Here is a 22117-nt window from a genome sequence, read left to right on the forward strand (position 1 = left end):
CTGAGTACCAGCAAGGCCTGTTCTCTAGATGGAAAAGACAGAAGTGTATTCTTTTTGCAGCATCTGAACAATTTCTGCAACTTTCTCTAGATAGTCTTTGTAAATTAACTGCTACCTTTAAGAATAAATCTAATGTGCATGTATAGCCTTTCAGATGGTATGGAGAGCATCTGTTTGAAAACTTACTCTCATTTATGTAGGTTTGGAAAGGATTTTCTCATTTGTTTGCTGTACGCAGAGATGTTCAAAATATCTTATCCTTGATATTGTTATTTAGCATCAAACACCTCATCCCAAGTAAAACCAGGATGTATTTTTGGTAACTGAGGAACAGCAGGTCCTGAAGGGTTTAAAATAGATGACATATGATACCAAGAATAACCCAGTGCAACTTAGCCAACCTGAGAAACTATTCAAAGAGCAAACCAAAATGGAGGGCACTTCTATACTCCATTCTTTCCCTAACATTTATTTTGCCATTTTTGCTTTGTTTTGCTTCAAGCTTTTAATTAAGATTTCCTTGGCTTTGCTGACCCATTTCTATATTGTTAAAGGCAACAGAAAAGAAGCTGCCAGGATAGCAGAAGAGATCTATGGAATAGTCCCAGGTAAAGTAAAAATATGGACTCTATCATTTAAATGTTTATTTGCCACATTTTTGTAACTCAAGGATTTAAATCGGTGAGTTGCCATGAAATGAGGGATTTTTTGCTAAATGTAGGGGTAAATGTTTGAACCTGAAGTGCCTCCCATTTCTGGGGTCTTTGCAGTACCAGTATGTGTTGGCTTGGTTTAGGTGTGCAAAATATGAGACTCCAACAATTACCCAGCTAGAATGAGGATGACATTTGGTCAATGCACTATATATGATAAATAAAAATACTGCTCTCAGTACAAGGTGTTCTTTATCAGTGGTTACAGATTGTTTTACTAAACATCCAGTTTTACTGCCAGAGAATATTTAGGGAAAAATTTTAGCACATTGATTTTCTGAAAGGAGATGCTAGGAGGATATAACTAATAACTTTATGAATCCAAGCAAAGAAGCCTTGTTTTGTTAAATCATATGATAAAAATGACTGCAGCTAAAATTGTTCTGAAAAATACTCAGCACAAGAATATGTTGTATTTTATATGTTACTTAGCAGCTCATGGTTTTGTTTTTTTCAAGTGATTTTATTCCTTCAGATCACTGCCATAATAATGAATAGGCATATGATTGCATTCCTGTTAATTCCACTAATTAAAATGACACGGTATTTTCAATTTACTGCTAATGAGGGCTTATTTTCCTAGCTGCAGATTCTGATCAGCATTGTGACATCACACATTTCTGTGTGACTCATTTGCTGGGCACTTGCTTTGTGATAGTGCCATCATGAACAGGCACAGGAATGGCATCAGAACACAGATGGTGTTCTTTGGGATGGGCACCCAAAGCAGGGAGATTAACATCTGGCCAAGAGAAATACTGCAGCCAAGCATTTTTGACAAAGCCTTTATGAAGCCTGTATATATACAGGCATGTTTTGGTTATTAATTTATTTTTTATTCTCTAGAATATAATTCCAGTCATTTGTTACTGTCATTTTTTCCCAAGCACCTTTATGCAATCACAGTCTGACACGTGGTGAGCAGCAGTTTTTCCTTCAAGCTTTTCCTTCAGGTTCTTATTGAGGTGCCTTGAAATTCAGCAGGCTGTAACATATTTTTATCTGCAAGTTGCCATTTGCAGAAAGTCATTAAGGATTATCTTACAAAATGTAAGATCATGTGATGTTGTTGCTGGGGCACTATATCATATTACAGCCAGAGCTTCACAACCTTTTCTCTTTGCAGTGAAGTAGCACAGCAGCAGCAGGGCTGCATAATTTATCTGTAGGCATTTGAAAAGAGCACTTTCAGTCATGTCACTCCCAGCTGAGCAGGGGAGAAGTGCTCCATATGGGAACTATATTTGCCACACATTTCAGGGAGGTAGGTTGTGGTGGGAGTGTGCAGAGTGAGTGTTGTCCTGAGGCTGTGTGTGCACACACATGCATTGGAAATGCATGTGAGAACATGCACTGCACGAGCTATACTCTGCATTAAAGGTTAAATAAGGCCCTGGAGCTCTGCTTGAGTAACTCCTGAATCCTCCTGCTGTATGAGGGCTCTGGGCTTTGCCACTTGCAGTGTCTTCTGGCTTTCTGAGCCGAGCTTGCCTGTTTTAGTCACCAGCATGATGAGAGGTGTGGGGTATTTGGGGGGGTTTCAGGAAGGCGTTTCTTGGTTCCTGTTTCCATCATTTTGACTGATGTGCCATTCAGAGCCTTGCCATATATTGTGCCAGTTGTTCTTTCCATGCCAGTTTCCTGCCTTAGGAGCCCAGGAAGTGATCCAGGAAGTGCTCTGTAAATAAATGGAAACAATAGTAATTACTACAGTTAAAACTGTAACTCCATTAGCTGAAGTGCATCCTGGTCCTTGGGTAACAAAAGGAGACTCCTTTGGCCAAGAGTAAAACCTCTGCTGTGTCCTTGGCCTCAAGTCCCCATGGATGTGTCCATGCCTCTCATTGATTTCTCCCTGCCTGGGTAGCATGTGAAATGGAGATAAATCACCCTTCCCATTCTCTCTGGTGTGCTGCATAGCTGAAAAAATTAAACAGGACAAGGGTTTCAGATACAGTGCCCATGGGCTTGCTGTACAACAGAGCATGAATGCAAACACTGGTTTTGCTTCTGTCCTGTGGCACTGGAAATGCAGCTGGCCTTTGGAGAAACACTTACTACACACTGTGTCGCAGGATGGTTATGAATTTTAATATAGGACAAGTAAATTTGCTCTCTATTTGAGCGGCAGGGATTTAACCTGAGCTGAATGTCTATGCCTGTAGGTAGTAGCTAGGCTAAAGAATTATTTTTCTTGGCATAAATAGATTAGGATAAGAAAAAGGGCAAGCAAACCTACGTGAAGGAGTCTGAACAGTTCAGCATCTCAAAATGATTAAAGAAGAAAAGTAAAGCCCTCAGGCAGAATTTGTTTTTCCATGTATTTTCTGAAATATTTCAGTGAAGAGAATGATTAAACCTGTTACATGGTAGTCTGAGAGGGAGGATGTTATTTATGAAATTGTCAGTTCAGGAAATAAAACTGCCAAGGACATGCCAGAATTCGTTTGATGGACAAGTCAACCCTGCTATGAGGCTCTTAACAAAGTGTCAGAGAAGCTGGGATGCAATTTGTGACAAGAGCTCCCAAGGAAAGGTGGAGGCTGATATGGTTTTGAGTAGCAGAATTGCAGGGTTCTGAAGACTACACATGAGACCCAGCAGCACTAAATTCGTGATCTTTGCTGAAACATGTTTTTAGCCGTTCTTTTAAAAGTTCTGCCAAGAAGCTTTTGTTTAGGTCCCATAGTGAGCAGCCAGCTTTCTCAGGATTGCTGATCCCTCAGCTGCTCTGCTGAAATTAACTCATCAAACAGTTTCACCCCTAAGCCCACACTGATTTCAGTCCTGACCTGCATTTACACGTGGCTGTGCTTCCCCTGTGCTCCCAAGATGTGCTTTTGCTGCATCCCTGAATTAGCTCCGTGCATTTGCTGTTTCAGGCAGCTGGGCAGACCGGTCCCCTCTCCACGATGCTGCCTTCCAGGGACGCCTCCTCTCTCTGAAAACCTTGATTGCACAGGTAAAGGCCCACAGGGAAAGGAAAGGCTGGGAAGCAAGGTGGTTTCACATGAATTGCATTTATGGGCTGGTGAGCTGGTAATAGACTGCAACAGGGCATAAGAAATATGGCTGTATGAATAATATATCAGCACAAACACCTCTGGGCATGTTTTAGTTTGCTCAGTTAAGAAGCTGGGGACAAACCTGGGACAAAGACTATTACAGCTTGCAGCTTGCTATATAATGAACAATGGTCCTTGTGCTCATTCTCAATGATGAACCATGCAACTAGGCTTGAGAATTAGGACAACAAATATTTAAATGTAGGCTATTAGAAAAAACCCAAAAAGTAACAGACATGCCTTATAAAAGGCATCTTGCCTTTCAAAGTCAGCCTGAAACCCTCTGCTCCAAAAGGAACTGAGTTCAGGCAAAAGGAAGAGAGGAGGAGAGAATACATGAGAGGGAAAAGAAGCTGGATATGAAAAGAAATTATGGTTCTTTGTGCTCTGCCCATCATCTTCCTTCCCACCTTTGCTTAAACTCAGTGTCCCCATCTAGCACAAATAGGTTGCTGTCCCACTCTCCTTCTTGCCCCCAAGGCAATTGCAGGGAAATTAATTCCCTGAATGTAAAGCATTTGACTTGGCTATCAGTCTTTTTATAGGCAAGGTAAATAATTATTACCAGAAGCCAGATCTCTAATGGACAACATCCTCAAGGAGTGGAGCTGCCAGTGGGAAAGCATCCTCTTCAGACACCTCTTGAGGCATTTAGCTGCAGCTAAATAAAATATGCTGTTTACAGACAGCATTTTCCCTCCCATTGTCTGATCCCTCTTTCCTTCACCTGCTGACACAAAGTGATTTTTATGGAAAAGGAAGTGATGGAAGTTAGAGATAAAAAGAAAGAGGCTTTATTCATTTAGGGATTTGATGGTTTTCTGACCCCTCTATCTCCATTTATGCTGCCCTTACACCACTTGCTTTGTGGAGCACCCAGTGCTGTGGTTGCTCACCAGATGCCCTGGTTATGCACTGTTCATGGTTGTACAATGAGGAAGCACCCACTGGTGTCTTATAGCATTTAGTTAATCCACTGTTTCTCCCTTTCCTAAAGACATTTAATTTTGGGAGTAAAAAATGAAGGTCTTTGCTGATGGAAAGAGATCAAGGCAGCAATGTCTGTAGAGCCTGAATTGGAGCTGAGTCACCACAGACTGATAAATGCAGGGATGAAATTGTTCATGGAGCAGCATAATCATTGCTCATTGCTTCTAATATACCAGCCTGAAATGAAGTATGGGACTGTGCTTGAGTGTCTGTGGGACACTCAGAAGTCTCTACTGCAGCACCACAGCTTTCAAGAAAGCCACTGAGGCTCTGGGAATGCCTGGACACAGGGAGGTGATGTAGTGCTGCAGTTTTCAAATGGCTCAAGAACTCACCAACACCTGTTTCAATGCCTGAAAAAAGATTCTGATTTTTCACGTACATTGAAAACAAGGTTTATCATGAGTGATGGTTGGCAAACAGCCATGGTAAGATCTACAACTTATTCTTCATTTTGTAATAGAAGGAATTGTTGTTTTTCCCAAGATATCAATGCTTATTCTGTCACTTGATATGACTGAGATTTATTTGTTAAAAATATATATACATGTATATATGAATAATGATTGAGAATAAGTCTCCTTATTAGGAGTCTCTAGAAGAAATTAATCTTGAAGGAATATGCTGATCACAAAGTATGAAACCACCACACAATTAGAAAATGGAATAATCTCTATTTTTTCAAGGTTTTGTCTATTCCCCTAGCACCATTGTAATGCACGAGAAATTTTACCAACAACTTTTACATTAATAATATTTTCACATGACTGAAAAAGATTGTTTTTCTATCATGTAATGCGTAGCCTGAAGTGTTTACAGTGCTGTTAATGCTCACGGTGTCAGGACTGCTGCCTTTTTTGCTGAGTGAGGTTGCTCCCAGGTACTCCTTTCTGCCCATTGCATTGGTGGCTGTGTCCCAAAAAGTGCATTGCTGCCATCTCGTGAGCTGCCCTGACTATAGCACGTCAGGCAGGCACCAGCTGTGCTTCAAAATATGACATCAAGCAGAAAATGGAGCTGCTGCCAGGCCTGTTCTCACACATGGCTGTAACATTCTAATTACCAGGAGATTTAGTTGCAGTCAGAGGAAAGCACGTGTTACAACTGCTTTTCCCTTTGTGAATATGTCCGGTTTGTCTTTCTGCCGGAATAGATATGGTAACTGCTAATTAGGGAAACACCTGAAATAAGGCATTCAACAGAGACCAACAGGAAATCAACAGTGATTTGTAAACCATTGTTCTTTCTTCCAGTGTAAAACATTTCCTGGATGGTCAGATAAGGGGAACTGATTTGTGGGTGGGATTTGACTCATCTCTCTTGTAGGTTTACCAAGTACTCATTACCTCTGAGTGAAACACCCTTGGGTACCCCATGTAGTGAATGAAAGAACTTTCAGGATACAATTTGTCTGCCCTACTGGAAACAGCTGCTTTAGCACGGGATGAATCATAGCATAGGGAATCCTGTTCCTCCCCACTGAAGGAGGTGCCAGCTCCAGCTGAGCTGCAGATACCTCTGCCAGAAGTGTGAAAAATGCCAATCACTTGTTTTTAAAATTTTAAAAAGTTTAATGATAATAAAATGGTTATAAAAATATAAAAATATGTAAAAATATAATATATAATATTATTATTATTAGAGTAATAATAATTTGGACAATTTGGATTAGAACAATATGAGACAATAGAAACAAAGAGTTATGGATGTCCAGGTACCTTTTTCTGGGCAGCATAAGCCCAAAAAGGACACAGGTTAACAGAGGATTAACCCTTAAAAACAATAACCTGTTGCATATTCATACATGATGCATAAATTCCATTCAAATACAGGATTCTAGCTGGTCATTGTCAACTTCTTCCTCTTAATCCTAATGGCATCATCCTGACTGTGTGAGGCAGGAAGAAGTTCGTTTCTTCTGATAATGGAGCAATAAATTCTTTCTCTGAAAGATTTAGGCGTCCCGTGGCTGCTGCCTCAGTGCCAGTCTTTTCTTTAGAAAAAAAGTATCCTACATAGCGTAGTTCCTATTTTAAGATTTTGTTATAACCTAAAACTATATTTAGCACAGTACTTAAGAGAATTAATACAGCATAACTTTCTAGCACAACACATATAATATTCATTTTATTATTTGCGAGAAGCCAATCATAAAATACACCTTTTTCAAAAGAAGCATCCTCATTCAGGGAGGTGAATCCCTCCAGCTGTAGCTCCTGGTGCAGGACAAATAGGGAAGGAAATGACACCCATATAAATTAAAGAAATGTGAAGCATTTCCTGCAATTGACAGCGCGTCATAAAGAGCTAGAAACAGAAGGCACAGCTTGTGATTGCTCCCTCTTTAACCCCATCACCAGCTGTGGTGTGTGGGGACACCAGAAAGAAGTCAGTGAACAGCACCAATGTGACCTGAGCCCTTTCCCTGGCACTCAGCTCTCCCTGCCATGGCCCCCAGCAGCCCTGCAGGAGCTGGGCAGGGCTGGCCCCTCACTCCCTGCTCCTCCTGCAGGGTTTCAACGTGAACCTGCTCACCACAGACCGAGTGTCAGCTCTCCACGAGGCCTGCCTGGGTGGGCACGTGGCCTGTGCCAAGGTGCTGCTGGAAAATGGTGCCCAGGTAAGTCCTGGGGATGACTTTGGGACAAGGACACTTGGGAATGGATGCTCCCCGCATCAGTGGGAATGTTGGATGTGCTGTCCAGGCGGCAGGGCCAAGATACAGGTGGACAGCTCAAACAGAAATGTGGAAAAACATAACAGTGTTCTGTTTCCCTGGGTGATCTGTCCATAACAGTGTTCTGTTTCCCTGGGTGATCTGTCCATAACAGTGTTCTGTTTCCCTGGGTGATAGATTTGTCTCCCCCTTGTGTCATCCCTTTATTCTCTTTTGTTTTCCCTTTGCGTGTGAAACATGGTCACGGTTGATGGAAAACGAATGAAAGATGCTAAGTGAAATAACCTTGAAGAAAGTAACTCACACCTTCGCCCTCCCCCTCCCCCCTCAGCAGTGATCACTGGAATTACACCTGGTTTTCTATGGGAAGGTTTGGGAGTCTCATGTAAATAAAAATGGATGTGCTTGAAGCAATGAAACATTTTATCCGCTAATAAAATAACAATTCCTACAGCTGGACCTAAGGTAGAGTACATGTTCCCAACAGAGATTAAGGAATGGGTGAAATATATAAGGATATTTTTATGTCAGCTGGGTTTTCAAGTAAAATTTATATGGCAAGAAACCAAGCAGTGCCAAAATAGTCAAGAGATCTCCAGTGCCTCCAGCACTTCAGCCACACCTGCCTGATGACACTGGGAGGAGTGAGGGTATGACATGTGCTTGCATAATCCATTGCTCCTCTCCAGTGTGCCACAGAGTTAAAGATGTCCAGATATGCTTCATAAATTGGCCCTGAGGGCTTGCTACACGGTTAAACACAGCATAAACAGGGTGTGGTGTGATTCCTTGGCTGTCTTCTGCAATGCCAGGAGTTGGACTCCATGATCCAATGGGTCCCTTCCAAATCAGCATATTCTGTGATTCTGTGATCTACAGACAGCTCTGCTCCCCCAATGGAGAATGGCAATAGTGGTTCTTGCTAGGTCATTAGATCAGAAGTTGGGGAAGAAAATTTCTGTCTTGCATGGACATATATGCATGTCAACTCCTTCAAGCTCCTTTTCTGTTTGGGATTATGTTTCTATGAAAATTTCTTGCGCTGGAAATGTGTTTTCAGATGAAAATATTAAACAGAAAGTGAATGTTTTAATTTAAAAAGCAAAGCCATTTTCATTTGAGGGTGCTCCACCTTGAGGCTGGTGCGAACAAAAAAATCTTGAAGATACTCAGCTGCTTCACATTAAAAAAAAAAAAAAAAAAAGAAAGAATAAAAAATTGCATTTTTTAGCAGCTCCAGCAGGAGCATGCAGAGCAGGCAGAGTTTCTGCCTTATGGCACTAACTATCTGGGAAAGAGGGCAGACATGAAAGGAGAATGCTCTGTATGTTATGCCACAACATATAACTCAGAAAGCTGTAAATAAATTAATTCCTGCAATTAAACAAGGCAAGTCTCACTCTGGTGCAGGTCTGGTGTGCACAGGAGGCATGTTGCACGGGCATTCCTGTTAGACAGGATGATCCTGAGGGTGTGCTGTCCCACACAGGTGAACGCAGCCACCATCGACGGGGTGACTCCGCTGTTCAACGCCTGCTGCAGCGGCAGCGCGGCCTGTGTCAGCATGCTGCTGGAATTCGGGGCCAAGGCACAGCTGGGGAGCCACCTGCCCTCACCCATCCACGAAGCAGCCAAGAGAGGTGAGAGAGGTGATGTTCTGGGTGTGAGGGGTGTGAGCAAGCCAACAATAACTACGTGACAAATGCGCCTTTTGTCGTTCACTAAGCGCTTAAAAAAACTCATTCCATATCAGTAGAGACAAACAGGTTTGGCTTTTTCAAGCTCTTGTGCCTCACAGTTGTACCTGGGTGTGCTCTGCTCTGCAGCAATTCAGTGACAGCTCTTCCCTCCACAGGTCACAGGGAGTGCATGGAGACCCTCCTGGCCCATGGGGTTGACATTGACCAAGAAGACCCACAGCATGGGAGCCCTCTCTACATGGCCTGCACCTACCAGAGAACAGAATGTGTCAAGAAGCTGCTGGAGCTAGGTACACCTGGAAAAGGGGCTGGGGGAGAGCTATGGTGGTGTGAGACAATGCTGCTGGCCTCTCTGAGCTGCCTCTCTACTTAAAGCATCATGGGTCACTTCCACAAGAGTTGTTTGGGACCCTGACTCTGTCAGACTCATTTGAGGCCATTAAAAATTTCCTGTGTTGTGATAAAGAAATTATGATTTCCTAAGTGAAAAGCCTTCTTAATTACAGACACCTCCCTGAGACTATCTGAATGTGAAAACAGAATTCTTTTCATTTTCTAGAATGATAACAGGAAGCACAGAAAATGCTGGCTGATATTACTGACCAAAATCAACTCCTGCTTAACACAGCAGTTTATCAGAACCATTAACTTCACCTCCTCCTCAGTGGACGATGAGAGCAGCAGTAAAGCTGCTTGGAAGAATAATCACTGCAGGTCCAGGCACAGGCCATGAACTAGCACAAATTTTTGCTGTCAGTGTGCATTAGCTGATTTACACCTGCTCAAAGTGTGGCCCTGCTGTGCCCAGCCAGCCTGGGACAAGCATTTTGCTTGCTGTGCTCCCAGACCTATTACAATGAGATACCTAAAGGTTTCGGGGGCAATTCAATTAACAGAATCCATATTAGATTTTATGCCATTAAAGAACACATGGTAGGCTTTGAACACGTTTTGGGTTGAAGGTCAGGCAGCTCAATCCTGAGCATTGCAGGCAGGGTTTGGTGGCCCAGAGCACTCTGCAGAGCAGGTATGGCCTGCTGAGCTTTGCACAGATGCTGTTGAGAGATCCTGTGTGCCATCCATCCCTTCATCTGTTGAGGCTCCTGGTGGAAACCAGCCCATGTGATGCAGGTTCAGACAGTCCCTGCTGCCCACCAGCTCTCACCAGGAGCTTTGTTCACCCCAGGAGCCAACGTGAACGTGGGGAAGCGCCTGGACACCCCCCTGCACGCGGCAGCGAGGAAATCCAGCGTGGAGATAGTTGTCTTGTTGATAGACTATGGTGCTGACCCAAAATGCAGAAATGCTGACCTCAAATGTGCCCTGGATCTTGCCACACCCCACAGCAAAGTGGAGCAGGCGCTTCTGCTTCGGGAAGGTAAAGGTTTCCTTTCTTCTCCTTTTTCTTAAGTAAAGCATTTTGTATCCTTTACCTAAGTATATTTTCCTAATTGCTTTTATAAGTGATGCTCTACATACATTCTCTTACCTTCTCTGCTGCCTTCAAACCTCCAACTCATGACACAGAAATCTGTTTTGTTGCTAGGTCTGCCACCTCTGCCACCTGGTGCTATGGTTTTTGCAGGTAAATCAGTCAGTTTTTCTGTGCTTCTTTTCCTATCTACTGAAGGAAAATCATACATATTTATCTAGTGGGACTCCTGGTGTTAAAAACTGCCATGAAAGTTTATTAATAGATAATATTTTGGTACCATCACCCAGTGTTCAGCCTTGCACCATGGCTCAATGGGTGAGTGTGTCCTTGGCTGCCAGGAGAAAGCAGAGCTCTTTGCCAGGTGACTCCTCAGCTTCACAGCTCTTCCATGTGGTTTATGGGGCTGCAATCCCAGCACAGAACAGTGTGGGTATTTTCAGTTTAGTTGAAGAAAGAACAGAGACAATTTTTCTCTGGGAAACTTAGAGAAAAAATTAAAACCATTATTATTTTTCTTTTTGTAACTGTTCTCCAAAGTGCACAATTCATAGTTCACCGATAGCGTGAGAAGTTTTTACTTTGAAACCAATCAAGTCTTACCTTAGGGAGTCACATTATAAAAAGCCCACTACCTTCATTAAATTATTTCCTAATTCAGCTTCTAAAACCCAGAGTCTTTTCTTCCATCCCTAACTCAACAACATCAGACCAGCACTTTGCTGTTTACCTCCAGGCTTCCTGCAATTAATTATCCTTCTAGTTTACTGGAAGAAACCTCTGAGCAGAATTAAATCAGGATCCCCTTGTGCTGTTTTCACCTGCACATTTGGCAGAACTTGATGCATCCAAGAGCAACATCCCTGTGCTCTGGGCTTGCTGAATTAGCTCCCTCCTCCTCTAATCTCTGTTTCCCAGCTCACTGGTGCCCTCTTAGCTGCTCTGTGTCCCCTGAGGCCCTTCTGACTGGAGGGTGAATGGTGCTCCCCCATGCAGGGCCTCCCACCTCCCTGAGCCTGCTCACAGCCCACCAGGGACCAGAGCATGATGTGCACAAAAAGCCCAATTCCAAGCAGCTCTTGCATGGTAAATTAATAAATGTCACTGTTGCACACAGGTTTGTCACTGCACACAGGCTTTGTCCCGACCCTCTGAGCACAGGTGGGCTTTATGGAAGAAACAAAGCGTTGGCTTAATATCCTCCTGTCCTGTTCTGTTTATCTGTGACTTTTCATGCAGAGCTTTAATTTGCCATGTCTAAAACCGTCTAGGAGGAATTTTGTTTGAATACTTCTCACCTTGTGTGACTTCTGTTCCCATGGCTGAGCTGCCCAGAGCTCAGTGGCAGAAAAGGCAGTGCTGCCAAGTGTCCTGCTACCATTGCCCCGAGTGATTCAGAGTTGGTGTACATAAATATCCTAATATTAATAATTTTCTCTTCCTGAACTTTCCTTTTGATTTCCACTCTCTTGTCACCCTCTTCTCCCTTACAGTCAGAAAGGCTCTAACAGCATTTCAGTTCCTGCTAACTCATTGTTTTTCAGGCATGAAGTTTCCTCAGTTTCTTCACCTTTGGTCCCACTTTCAGATATTTTGCTGTGCTTAACATGCAACTACTCTTTTCCTCTACTTCTGTGTTTTCTGAGGTCCTTCTGAAATAAGTACCCCAGACTGAAGAGTTTCTCTACCCCTAACTTAACCACTGAGGTTACTTAGATGGGTCCCTTTAATTTCTCCTCTCAACAGCTATTAAGTGATGTGAAATACAAAATGCGTCTGTTTTCCTAAGTGCTTTAGAAGATGGTAGTTTCTTTCTTCACTTCCTGCAACAGTAGTACAAAAGATCTTTTCTATATATCCCACATTTTTCTATTAATTTCTTCTCAGAAGGGATATTATCAGCCTGTTTAAGCTCCTAATTTTTCCCATGGTAAAAGCACAGATTATGAAGTTTACTGCGAGATATAAGCACAGGCCTTTAAGCCCACATCTCTACCTACCACTTGTCAAACTCTGCAGTGATTGTTACTGTTTGGACAGAAACTGGAGTGGAAGGGCACAAGAGGGTTCAAAGACTGAGCACCTCTGGGCAGGTGTAAAGGCTGCACCTGGAGCAGCTGTGGCAGGAGGAAAGTGAAAGCAGGCAGGGACACATTCACTAGCAGGGGGCATTTTCCTGTGCAAGCTTGTAGCTGCAGAAGCAATGGGGCCTCATATCCACTGGGTTTGTGCCTGGCATGCCCCTCAGCTGATCCGTGGTGGGGACAGCTCCTGGTCACCCTGCAGGGAAAACCCTGGGGCAGCTCCACTGTGGGCAGCACTGTGCCAGCCACTGCTCAGCATGAATCCTCTGACAGCTTTCCAACCACTCAACCTCTGATGTGTAACAGGAGTTCTCACATGCAGCAAGGGAAGGGCAAAAAGACTTCACATCTTCTCATCCTGGTTTTTTGTTGTTCCTTTCCTTTCCTTTCCTTTCCTTTCCTTTCCTTTCCTTTCCTTTCCTTTCCTTTCCTTTCCTTTCCTTTCCTTTCCTTTCCTTTCCTTTCCTTTCCTTTCCTTTCCTTTCCTTTCCTTTCCTTTCCTTTCCTTTCCTTTCCTTTCCTTTCCTTTCCTTTCCTTTCCTTTCCTTTCCTTTCCTTTCCTTTCCTTTCCTTTCCTTTCCTCTCTCTTTCGCTCTCTTTTGCTCCCTCTTTCTCTTTCTTTCTCTCTCCTTCTCTCTTTCTCTCTCCTTCTCTCTTTTTCTGCAATGTCTTTTCGAAAAAAAATTGAAGGCTTTCTGTCTTTGAGACCTTTCGGAAAACTTTTGGTCATATGTAGCTCAAATTAGATATCACAGTAAGAAATATTTTGAGGAGCACTGGTGGATTGACTGACAAACATAAATATTCTGAGACTGTAGTCATGTCAAAAAGGCACAGCTGCAGATACTACTTGTGCAGATACCTGCTGAGACACCAGCAGTTGGAAAAATCATGTTATATATGTATAAATGAACAATTAACTGTACCTATCCTTTATCCTCACAAAACTGCTGGGTGTTGTCTTATATCCTGAGCAGGGGCTATGCATTCCAGAGCTCTCTCTCCAGTGCAGACACTTTTTTTAGGTGTTTGCACAAAAAAAAAGATGCCAAACAGCCTAGCTGTGCATACAGAAAAAGGTGTTTGGTGCTCACAGCTTTCAAACTGCTGAACCAACTCTGACAACAGAACTTTAATACAAACAATAATGTATCTAACTCTCCCTGACCTCAGGCCAGTCATTATGTAGTGCTTGGTCTGAGTTGCAAACCTTGCTGGTGTTTGCTGCTTTGACTCTTACTGGTGGCGGGTTTGAGGTGCTTATTCTTGCTTTTACCTCTCCCCCAGGTCCCTGCCAGCCTGGCCCAGCTGTGCAGGGCTGTGCATCAGAAGGCACCTGGGCCGGTCGTGCCTCTGCTCAGTCCCCAAGCTGCACCTGCCTGAGCCACTGCAGAACTTCCTCCTGCATCGATAGCTCTGACTGCCTTGGACTGGGACAGAAAGAGGAACAAGTGCTTGTTTACTCCAAGTTTATATATCAAAGGAAAAAAAAAATCAAAGGCATCATTTTCTGTCTTCTGTGGCTACCAAACACTGGCTGCTATGTTGACAGTGGAAACTGAAACACCTTTTCACAGGCAGTGAATGGTATCATGGATACAGGTCCCTCACAATCTGTTGCCACATGGACTCACACCAGCCTGAGAAGTTCTGGTACACCAACCAGCTCACTTGGCACGTGTTTGTAGGTGCAAATGCATACGTCCACTCACCCACTTACACAGAGATTTCCCCTGCATTTGGGGCTGTATGTATTTGGGCAGTATCTGTGCAGCTTCTTTCCTTTGTCTATCCAATCTCAATGTCAAAATCAAGGCAGTGAATATTTTTTCTTCCATTATTATGTGAAAATGAAAGCTTTCAGTGACGAACATCAGACGTATACAATTTACTGCACATCTTTATCAGCTTTGATTTGCATCCTTTCATCTCCTTCCTGTTGTCTACTGGAGCCCTATCAATTTCCAGCTGTGTCTGGCTGTCCATCCCTGAGCCCTGAGCACAGCTACTCCCAATGCTAACACACCTTGTCCTTGGAGGTACAAGTGATGTTGTGAAAGCAAGTGCAGGGGTTTGGAGTGAACCCACAAAACTATGTGAAAGTCTTAAAAACCTTTTCATCTCTTCCAAGAAAAATCCTTCCAAAATTATGTCACGTGAGATCTGGCTGTATTCATTACATGAACATTTTTCATGCTTAATTCCATGATTAATCCAGCTTAATTCCATGACAGAACTGCAAATGTTTTTATAGGCATAGTAGGTAATATTTCAAAGTCCATCCTTTGCAAGGTGTAAAAAAAAAACCAAAGGAAAGAGTGCTGTTTTTTTTTTTTTTGGCTTTGTATGATTAGACATTTCTCAAGGTAAGTCCTGGGACTGTGGAGCTGGAGAGAGCAGGGCCACTAAAGATGATTGCGCATTACCCAAATGTTGTTCTTGTTGAATTTTCCTCACCAGGAGCAGTTTGCAGACTTGTCTGAGGCTTTAATTACTTCCCTAGAAGAAAGGATTTTTTAGAGTGTTATGATTGTCCATTGTGGTATTAGTTTAAATAATGTGAGGATCAGTGGCTTGGAAACAGCAGGACTGAAACATGCACCTCTTTGAGCTGAGAAATGTGGTGTGCAGTGACACTTGCAGTGCCACTGTACACCACATAAAAAAGTTTTTTAATTTTTCCTGGGGAGGTTCTTCTGGGGGACAAAACATTTCTTCAGAGCCAAGTTTTGGTAAACTTCTGCCATGAGACAGGCAATGGTGTTTCACTAGTTGTAGTAAAATGTGAAGCAGAATTAAAAGGACTCTGTCTCCATTTTGCTCAACTTCCAGGTCCAAGAGGCTGCAGACACATTTTCAGGCTGTGAAATGCACTGGTTTCTTTATGAGTGAGGCATACTGGCACCAATTTTCACTGCCCATACATGTTAACTCAGCGGGAATTTTCCTCCTGTGGTCTGGATACAGGACTGGCTTGCAGCAGCATTCAGGCTCCTGTCCCTGCTCCAGCAGCAGCAGCAGCCTCTGGTTCAATGCTAATAATCCCTTAATGTCACCATGACAGTCTCTCTGAGGCAAAGGTCTAATGTTTCCCATGGCTTCTTTATGATTAATTCAGCACAAGTAAGATGAATTGAGCTCTCAGCAGCTCATGAGACTGGACCTTCAACATTATAGCCAAAAATGGGTGCAGTTTTCAGCCTGTGTTTGCACATATTGAATGTTATCTGATGGCAAGAGCTATTGCCATAAAGTTGTCAGTGACTTCACTGACCTTGTATGGTATAATACATCATGAATCTCAGAGATTTGAACAATAAATTCTCAAGAGCCTTTGAAAATCAAATACTATCAAGAAAGAAATGTCTATATTAATCTGGGTGCCAGCAGATCCTTCTCAGTTCTATCTTCACTGCAAATTCACCTGCTCTGCTAATAAAGTGGCAGTGAGAGCACTATTTGCTCTCTAAACAGAGAGAGAGGCACAGCTGTGTGAGCTGTCAGACTTGCACTGCAATCAGGGACAAAGGCAATTTATGGGATCCATTTCAAAATGTGTAATGCTGAATTGATTTCCTTCTGTGATCATCAATGAAAGCAGTATTTCACTTGCATAGGATTTTAAATTGAAAAAAATATGTATCTCCATTACAAAAATGCAAAATTTACTCAGCCTCTCAGAAGGTTTTGTCTCAAGAAGCAAGAGAAGATGCCCTATATTTATTCCTGATATTAGCTTCCCATCAAAAAGTCACCTTACCTTTCCTTCTTCCTGGACACTTACTTCTCTCTGAAAGTCTGTGTATCAAAGAGTCTGATAGCTTAAATAAATTTGAAGAGAAGTTTAGAAGTCCTGAGATTAATAAATTTGATTAGAAAATTTACCTTGCTCTTACCTCAAATTATGAAGTTACCCATTTAATTCTCATTGGCTGTGCTTTGTGTCATAATGCATGGAAATACTGAGGAAATAGCTGGAGGAAGTATTAATATTTTTTTTTTCAAAAATGCTATCTCATGTGAGAATAAGGAAAGTCTGGGACAATTTTCTATGAGGCTACTGAGTCTTGGTGATTCTTCAAAATGAGTTTGGAAAACCTCTGTCAGCTGCTTTTCTGAAGGTAGTAGAAGGAAACTAATTTCACACGGTCTCTTTTCTTTAAAACAAGTGTTGTCTTCTCTGTCATTCTATGATCATTGACTGAAATGAATAGTTTGGGTAAGGTATGGTTTGTCTGGAGACACAGTTTCCTGTGCTGGAATCCCGCTGCTGTACAGAGCTCTCTCAGTCTCTTGCCCAAAACCTGGCTCCACAGCTTTCCCTGCAGCTTGAGATTAATTTTTCCCAGAGTTTTCTCTGCAAGAATTCTGGCCAATGGGCCATGTCCTGGGGGACATACAACAGTGAATATAAATAGGCTGACACATTTTGGGAGGGCTTAATAAGCAATATTTTTAAAGGTAGCTATCAAAAGAAGTTTCATTCTGATTTGGCTCCGAAAAGATTTCTGTTTTGATCTCTTGACCAGCCTGTTGGGTTCAAGGTGACCTCTGTTCCTACAAGACAACTCTGCTATTGGCATTTAGCCATCCTCCATCCTCTCTAGGACTCAACTTTTCACAGCAGATCTGCCAGTCCCTGAATTTCTGTCTGTCCAGTAGAATCTGTCATTCAAAGAGTGAAATTAAAAAGTGTAGGGACATGCTAGACTGTTGAAACTTGTTATACTGTAGGAACTGAAATTCCCCTCATCTGCCTTGAGGTGCCAACACCCCACCTTCCCAGGCAGATGCGGGCTGTGAGGGAGGCTGTCTGTCTGTCTGTCCACCTGTGTGCTCTCTCCTTTGGTGATGGGCTGTGCTGCTTTGGGCAGTGGGATGGGAGAGATCCTCTTCTGACTCTGTCCTCCCCCAGGGAACTTGAGCCTGGCCAACTCCTCCTCAAAGATTTCCTCCCTCCAACATGTCAGAAATAAATGTTGTGTTTGCCCTGCAGTCCCCTCAGTGCCCCTCCCGGCCCTGCACTCGCTGCCAGCTCTGCAGGACAGGGACACAGGCTGGGGCTGCCCAGGACCCTTCTGTGCCAGGCCTGACCTTCCCCTGCAGCACAGCCCTGCTGCTGGCATCTAACACCCCTCCAGGCTTTCCTGGATTGAAAATACTGGTGGTGTGTCCAGTATGGCATTAGGGCAAGTCTGATAAGAACAAAAATGAAATACATTCACTGACTGAAAATCTGAGCTGAAAAATCTGTCTGACCTGTATCCTGGGGTGATGGTTCCTGATGCCTTTGTGTAATTTTTTTATCAGAAATTACCATTTCCCACATGCCAATTGCTCCTCACTGTGGTTTTTTTTTTATGTTCTGCATAAGATGTATAATATATTATTGTCAAATACAGATTATTCCACACAGAACTTCTATGTAATTTGATTTTTATTTCTTGAAAATTCCTTTATTCTTAAATTTTATACTATTTGTAGAAACTCACAAGGGACATTGCAAGCAAATGAAAAACAATGTCAGGTTTAAAATTGAAAAATCTTCAATAAAGGGTATCAGGAGTTGCAGAATAAAGCATAATCTGCATATTCACTTGAGAACAACATCTGGAAGGGGGGAGACAGATGAATCAGCAGAGCATGTCATACCTGCAGGGCTGTGACCTCGTTGTCATCATGGATTGTGGTGGGGTGGCTCCTGTGACTGGAATGTTAGAATGGAAGGACGCAGGACCTTTGTGAAGGGCAGGCAGAGGAGATGGGGAGGAGGAGGTGCCTCCCTCTCTGTCAGTGACCAGCTGGAGTGCAGGGGTCTCTGCCTGGGTGTGGATGAGGAGCTGACTGAGGTCTTTGGGGCCAGCATTAAAGGGAGGGTAGGGACATTATTGTGGGGTCTGTTCAGGCCAGCTGGCCAGGAAGGCTGAATGGATGAGATCCTTATAATCAGGCTCACACTCACAAGCACTGCTCCTCATGGGGAATTCCTGCTATCCCAGTGTTTGCTGGATGGGCACAACAGTGGGGCACAGGCAAGCCAGGAAGCTCCTGGAATGCCTTAATAATAACTATAATAATAACTATAATAACTTCCTTCTCCAAGTGGCAGAGGTGCCAGTGAGGAGAGCTGCTCTGCTGAACTTTGTTCTCCCCCACAAGGAAGTGCCAGGGGGAAAGTGAAGCTCAGGGGAAGCCTTGGCTGCCATAACCATGGAATGGTGGAGTCCTTAGGGCACCTGGAAATGCTGAAGTCCAGGCTGGATGGAGCTTTGAGTAATCTGCTCTAATGGAAGATGTCCCTGCCTATGGTAGGGAGTTTGGAGCTAGAGAATCTTGAAGGTCTCTTACAACCCAAACCATTCTATGATTCTGTGAATTTTGCAGCATCCTGCTATATTTTTATCTGTCTGTTACCAGGGACTTGCTAGCAGGATACTCTTGTGGTAAATGGTTCATTTTTTTCCAAGTCTACCTGCTGGCTATAGAGGCTAACATGCCCCAACAAAATAGAAATTAGACAGAATGGGAAGGGAAGGAGATGTAGAGATCTCCAGAGAAAACTTGTTCTAACTTTTATTTTTTTTCTCCTAGGAATCTGAGTGAAATGTGCAAGTTTTTGTCTTAGGGAGAGAAGAAATAAAGACTCCGCAGACTTACTAGTTTTATGTTGCCTATATAATTCTCCAGCTTCACAAACATGAATCCAAATTATCTTTTTTCTTTTTTGGGGGGGAGGGTGGGGTGGAAGGGTTATTGTTCTCTCCACTTTTCTTGTTCTAGATGCTGACTAAATACCTATTTTACTCTGGTCACAATGAACACATTGTTATGGGCAGTGACACTAGCCCTGAATTTCTTTGAAGGCTGGTTTACCAATCCCCATGAGGGTGATAGGGTTTACTAGCAGTCGAAACAAGGCATATTTTTCACATTTTCTGCATTAAAAACAAAAGCGTGTACTCATCAAACTACATGGAAACTAGCGATCCCTTTTCCTTCTGTCTCTATCACAATGCAACTAAACAGAGAAAGTTTTAAGGACATTGGCCCAGAGGGTCAGCCTTTGCATATTATTTGTGTCTCATTATCCTACAGGGAGATGTTTGCTCTTAGCTGTTTCAGAGGGTGAGTTCCTGCTGCCTGGAGCCTGATATGTGTAAAAATACTTTGTCCCAGCAGCTTTGTACCTTTCATTGCCAAGTACCTGTTGAAGACCACTTATCCTCAAATGTCCCAGAGCAGCTCCTAGTTAATTAATGTGGTAATTTTTCTTTGCAACTTGTGCTTTCAGGGTCACCACAGATTTACAGCAAGGCATAAATATTAAACATGGCATCCTGAATAATTACAGTGACTGAGCAACACATGTTTTGGGTTGGGAATTTCCAAGACTTCAATGAAAACTTTCCTCTAAATCAATGCCAACAAGTAAAAGTAATTCCAGCTTGTTTCCACAGACAGGTTCCTACAGGCTGTTGGTGTAGAGAGGGCAAGACATTCCCCCCTGAGCTGACACTGCTTTTTTTCTCAAAGTCCTTTCCAGTTTTACCCTCAAAATTCTCCCTCCCACTCACTGTGGGCAGCCACTGTTGCAGGGCACCACAGCTGCTCTGCTGGGTGTCTGGCAGGAGGGAACTTCATTTGATATTTATGAAAGCCTTTGAGCTGAAATGATTTACTGCGCAGAAAATTTCCCTGTCTGCTATTTATCCATTGTAAATGGCTGAGAAATACCTGGGCTTTTCATGCCTGCAGCAGCTTGGGAAAATATATGGTTTTGTCACTAACCATAAAATTACTCATTAGGGGTTTTTTTTCCCCTTTCTATTTTTCTTTAGTATGTCTCAAGCATGTGACTAAAAAGGCTCATCCTTGGTACATTTTAACAGATAATTCTCTTTCCTGGTACAAATCTCTAGCAAACTTTGTCATCAGATGAAACAGTAAGCTGAGTGAGGGGCTTGTTCCAGATCTTCAGATGCCTGCCCCAATGCTGTCACAGGAACAGGTGATAAGAAAAGAATAATAATTCTTCAATGAAGAATGAATTGTTTTGTGGTCTGCATGTGCAGCCAGCTCCCAGCTCTGCTCTGAAGAGGGCTGGTGTGTGAGGAGCTGGCCTCTTTGAGCAGTCTGAGGGGATGTGTGGGCTCTGGGGGTGCATGAGTACATACATGGGTCTGTCCCTCACTGCCTCCCTGCAGCCTGGGGCAGTGGGATGGGAGGGATCATCTCCTTCTGACTCTGTCTTCCCCCAGGGAACTTGAGCCTGGCCAACATCCTCCTCAAGGATTTCAGACCCTCCCCTGCCTAGCACCCATCAGGGCCCAGCGGGGTCCTAGGGAGGCTCTGTCACTCCTGGTTTGGGACACGGAGGCTGATGATGCTGGGAGCTCATGTGGAGTGACCCACACCAGGTCAGGGAGCCTTGGGGGATGTTGTCTGCAGCCTGCTGTGCACCAGGCATTCCAACAGCTGGAGGAAGGGCAGGGTAAGGCAGCCCTGCGACACATTTCCATCTTTATGCCCCAGGTAAGCCCTGCACTCTGTACATCATTTCCCAGAGGAGGTTTTTCTTCTGTAGCAACATCAGATATTCTGATGAGTGGCCAAACTGGCTACAGTACTAAGACAAAACGTGTATACTTGTCACTGTGCTCAGCTCGTAATCCTTTAGTAAAGGAAACTCTTCTTTATACTACATCAGCATTGTGAATCAGCGTTGTCATCATATTGCAAAAGTCCCATACCTCTCAGTAATTCCTCATGAGCATCTCCTCACAGCACTGACTCCTTCTTCTTCACAGCACAGCCAACAAACTCCAGCTCTCTTCACAACAAACAGACTCTATCTCTCACCCAGCTAACCCACTCTTTTGTAGCGCTCTTCTTCTTATTGGACACAGCTGTGGCCTGTTAAGGGCAGGCCTGTTCCTAATCTTTGGTGATTGGTACAACTGCAACTCCTCAAGTGTGAGACTAACTTCTGCACTATTTTCTTACATTCTATCCCTCCACAAATCAGCATCTGTTGGCTCTTTCAGAGGATTTCCAGCCTCATGCAAAACAAAAGCCAAGCTGTGCTCGTGGACAGCAAAGAAACTTCTACCAAGGCATACTACTGCTGCAGTTGGCTGCTTACTGCAGTCCCAGCTTTGCATTTTCAACAGAGAAAATGTGGATAGCTCCTGGTCCAAGCTGCCAATCTGTCCAACACCAGGTGAGTGGATTTCTTAGACCTGAAGATAATGCTGGGAACTGTTCAGATCCTATGGACTTGACTATTCTACACATCCTCTTCTTGACTGCACCAAATGCCATCATCCAGGAGCAGGGCAGGGAGACAAGTACATTGTTCAGGGTAGCTGAGTAATTTCACCCACCTCAGTAATATGCTAAAAATCCTTACCAAAGGAAAATGGGATCACCTGCCATGCCTGGGATGCTGGGGGGAAC

The 22117-nt window shown here is 43.4% G+C and overlaps 1 protein-coding gene across 3 annotated transcripts; it reads left to right on the forward strand.

Moving 5' to 3' along the window:
* Positions 1–424: 424 nt before the first annotated feature.
* Positions 425–19308, forward strand: ASB11 (ankyrin repeat and SOCS box containing 11). 3 transcript variants are annotated; one of them, XM_063183139.1, is made up of 9 exons: positions 1765–1977; positions 3596–3675; positions 7281–7388; positions 8935–9085; positions 9301–9435; positions 10332–10523; positions 12224–12238; positions 13835–13849; positions 13978–18079. In XM_063183139.1, exons 1-9 carry the CDS (start codon positions 1908–1910, stop codon positions 14073–14075), a joined length of 864 nt encoding a protein of 287 aa, XP_063039209.1. In that variant the 5' UTR covers positions 1765–1907; the 3' UTR covers positions 14076–18079. The 3 variants fall into 3 exon arrangements, with proteins under 3 accessions (XP_063039194.1, XP_063039209.1, XP_063039201.1); XM_063183124.1 differs by lacking the exons at positions 1765–1977; positions 12224–12238; positions 13835–13849; positions 13978–18079 and adding exons at positions 425–608; positions 19253–19308; XM_063183131.1 differs by lacking the exons at positions 12224–12238; positions 13835–13849; positions 13978–18079 and adding an exon at positions 19253–19308 and having other exon boundaries at positions 1767–1977.
* Positions 19309–22117: the final 2809 nt, after the last annotated feature.

Source organism: Melospiza melodia, chromosome 2 (genome assembly GCF_035770615.1).
Source record: "Melospiza melodia melodia isolate bMelMel2 chromosome 2, bMelMel2.pri, whole genome shotgun sequence".
NCBI classification, from domain to species: domain Eukaryota; kingdom Metazoa; phylum Chordata; class Aves; order Passeriformes; family Passerellidae; genus Melospiza; species Melospiza melodia.